General features: G+C 38.2%; 1 protein-coding gene across 1 annotated transcript; it reads right to left on the bottom strand.

Annotated features, from left to right (window-relative positions):
• Positions 1,765-3,019, bottom strand: LOC104765909 (ethylene-responsive transcription factor 7-like). The gene has a single exon (XM_010489700.2). It carries the CDS (start codon positions 2,870-2,872, stop codon positions 2,129-2,131), a length of 744 nt encoding a protein of 247 aa, XP_010488002.1. The 5' UTR covers positions 2,873-3,019; the 3' UTR covers positions 1,765-2,128.

Below are 3,291 nucleotides of genomic sequence, written 5' to 3' on the forward strand. Positions count from 1 at the left end.
CGTGGTGTACCACAAGATAAAACCTAGTTTACACTTACATAAAATTAGAAGATAAAATCTCAAACTGGAATTTGAACCGAAAAGGCAAAGCTACTTGAGATCAGTTTGGTCATAAAATATTTACAGCAAAGAACAAGACATTGCTTTTGACTTTCCACTTCACCTTCAAAGCTCTTAAAACGGTAAAAAAGCTCGGTTTTGCTTCAGACACAAAGATTCACTGTCTGAATCCGTGGCAGAGAAGCAAAGTAGATACCAAATTTGGGACAACTCTCTCTCTACCAAAACAAAATGGTCAAACACACAACGAATTCTTCCACCCAACCAACAGCTCTTAAGGATCAAAACAATCATCTCAGCCACCAAACTTTAACCTAAAGATTTGGCCTTTGGTCATTGAGCTTTATCGATCACCCAAATCACTCACCGCCCATTGAATCAACAACATCCAAATATCGATTGATTACACGAAAGGGAGAGCCTCTATAAACAGATGAACGAAAATTCCAGTGTTAACAATGACAAATTAAGTATTCCAACTTCCTTCTTCGAATCACCCAACTAGACAGCAAANCATTGTATCTTAGGAAATATCTAATCTGCATGCCGAATTTTTAGGATGGAGTTTGATAAAAAGAATTGATAACCCAATTTATGTAATCACATCCTCTTAATCACATTCCTATAATATAGCAACTAATTCAAAATGAATACATCTTAGAAAATATCTAATTTGCATTTAATAAACGATTACATATTTGGTAAGATCTTATTAGCTTTAAATGTACACTATTAATCCAATAATATCAATTGAGAATCATAATAATAATATGTCAGATCATTCATTCCTAAATCATAACTAACAAATCGTAAAATGTATATTATCAACTTGCAAATCAAGAGTTTCTACAAAACTCTACCTACAATCGTTAACAGTATATATATCAATAAAATAATAGACCGTGGTGTACCACAAGATAAAACCTAGTTTACACTTACATAAAATTAGAAGATAAAATCTCAAACTGGAATTTGAACCGAAAAGGCAAAGCTACTTGAGATCAGTTTGGTCATAAAATATTTACAGCAAAGAACAAGACATTGCTTTTGACTTTCCACTTCACCTTCAAAGCTCTTAAAACGGTAAAAAAGCTCGGTTTTGCTTCAGACACAAAGATTCACTGTCTGAATCCGTGGCAGAGAAGCAAAGTAGATACCAAATTTGGGACAACTCTCTCTCTACCAAAACAAAATGGTCAAACACACAACGAATTCTTCCACCCAACCAACAGCTCTTAAGGATCAAAACAATCATCTCAGCCACCAAACTTTAACCTAAAGATTTGGCCTTTGGTCATTGAGCTTTATCGATCACCCAAATCACTCACCGCCCATTGAATCAACAACATCCAAATATCGATTGATTACACGAAAGGGAGAGCCTCTATAAACAGATGAACGAAAATTCCAGTGTTAACAATGACAAATTAAGTATTCCAACTTCCTTCTTCGAATCACCCAACTAGACAGCAAAGTAGCTTCACGCTCCTACTTGCTTCCATGTCAGAGCCAAACTCGGTAGTCACAAGAAGCAGCACTAAAATGCTAAGCTCTACTTGTTGAACAAAAGAAACCCCTGAATTTACCAAAGATCAAACCAAGGAGACAAAAGACAAACAAATATTTGTGCCCTCTGTGTGGTCCTGTCACATATTATTGTCTAAAATGCAGCTTCCTACTCACAGATCAGGAATACTCTCTGTATGAAGAAGTAGAAATCTAAAAAAATTTGAAATCAGCTTCAGAATGTTGTTACATGTAACAAAAGGGTTGGATCTTTTATAAGAAACAGATAACAATGAAACCCCAGATCTGGTTCTTACATTAAACAGATCTTATCACAATCTCTCTCATTTTTTTCAATAATCGTCATCATCCTCGTTGATGATAAAAATCATCACGCTCAATCCTTTTTTCTTTTTTTTTTTCCTTTCAATACGAGATCAAAGGAAAATGAAAAAAAAAAAAAACAGAGCATAATTTTTAGTTTTCCGGTTGTGTGTAAGTAAATCAACGGATCTTGTTGTTGTTGTTGTTTTTGTATTTGTGTTACCGATAATAATAAAAATCAAAGACGTAGATCGGTACAGTGAAGATCATCCGTGGCGCCAGGGAATAAGTCAACGCCATCCAACGGCGGGAAATTAAGATCAAACTGAAACGGCGGTTTCCGGCGGGAAGACGAAGATGCGATATCGTCACCGTCGTCGATAACAGACGAAGACGAATCGCAGTCGCTGTGACAATCCTCCGGAGCTACCGGCGGAGTCCTCGGATACCTCTTCTTAATCACGTGCAACGGTTTCGCCACCGACGAAGAAGCCGCCGCCTCCGCTATCGGTCTCGGTCCGCTACAAGATTTGACGGTGCTGCTCATGCTGCTACTCGCCGGCCGGCTGATCATCTGTTGCTGCTGGTGCTGGTCCTGGAAATTACCTCCGCCGTATAACCGATGGTCCATAAACGGATCGATCTGGTTCTGATTCGCAGCAGAGCATAGATTCTGATTCCGATTCTGGTTCTGGTGGTAGTTGAGAGGTTGGAGAGGAGAAGATGGAGAGCAGTCGATCGGGAAATTGGTTTTGGCCTTTGGACCACGGAGGTTACGAGCGGCGGCGTCGTAAGCGCGTGCGGCTTCCTCGGCGGAATCGAAAGTACCGAGCCAGACACGTGATTTTTTTAATGGATCACGGATCTCGGCGGCGAATCTACCCCAAGGTCTCTTCCTGACGCCTCTATACCTCGGCTCCTTGACAGATCCAACAGGAAGAAGGGCGGGTCCAACGACGGAAGAGCCTCTCCCTTTCCTCATGGAGAAGATTGAAGATAGATGTAAGGATAACACCAGAAGTAATGTGATGGTGAAGAGATCTGTGTGTGTTTGTGTGTGAAGAAGAAAATGTTGAAAATATGAGGAAAGATGAGGAAGAAGAAGTTGAAAGGAACCAAAGGGGTAGCGATTGGAATACACAAATTAAACAAAAAAAAAAAAAAAAAAAANAAACACTCTTTTCAAAAAATATTTTACTCAAAGAATTTTATTGTAATAATAATTAATAATTTATGGTTGGAAAAGCTTTTTCTCTCTTTTTTATTTTTTCGATTTTTTTCTCTACTACTACCTTCACGCCCCGTTTCACACAAGACCGACCAATTCGTTTTTTTATTTATCGTAGAGCATTTTCTTAACTTGGATTCTTTTTTTTTTTTTTTTTTTTTTTTTTTTTTTAA

This window comes from Camelina sativa, chromosome 19 (genome assembly GCF_000633955.1).
Source record: "Camelina sativa cultivar DH55 chromosome 19, Cs, whole genome shotgun sequence".
Lineage (NCBI taxonomy): Eukaryota > Viridiplantae > Streptophyta > Magnoliopsida > Brassicales > Brassicaceae > Camelina > Camelina sativa.

Coding starts and splice junctions, on each gene's coding strand:
- LOC104765909 (XM_010489700.2), bottom strand. CDS start 2,872: ATGAGGAAAGGGAGAGGCTCTTCCGTCGTTGGACCCGCCCTTCTTCCT.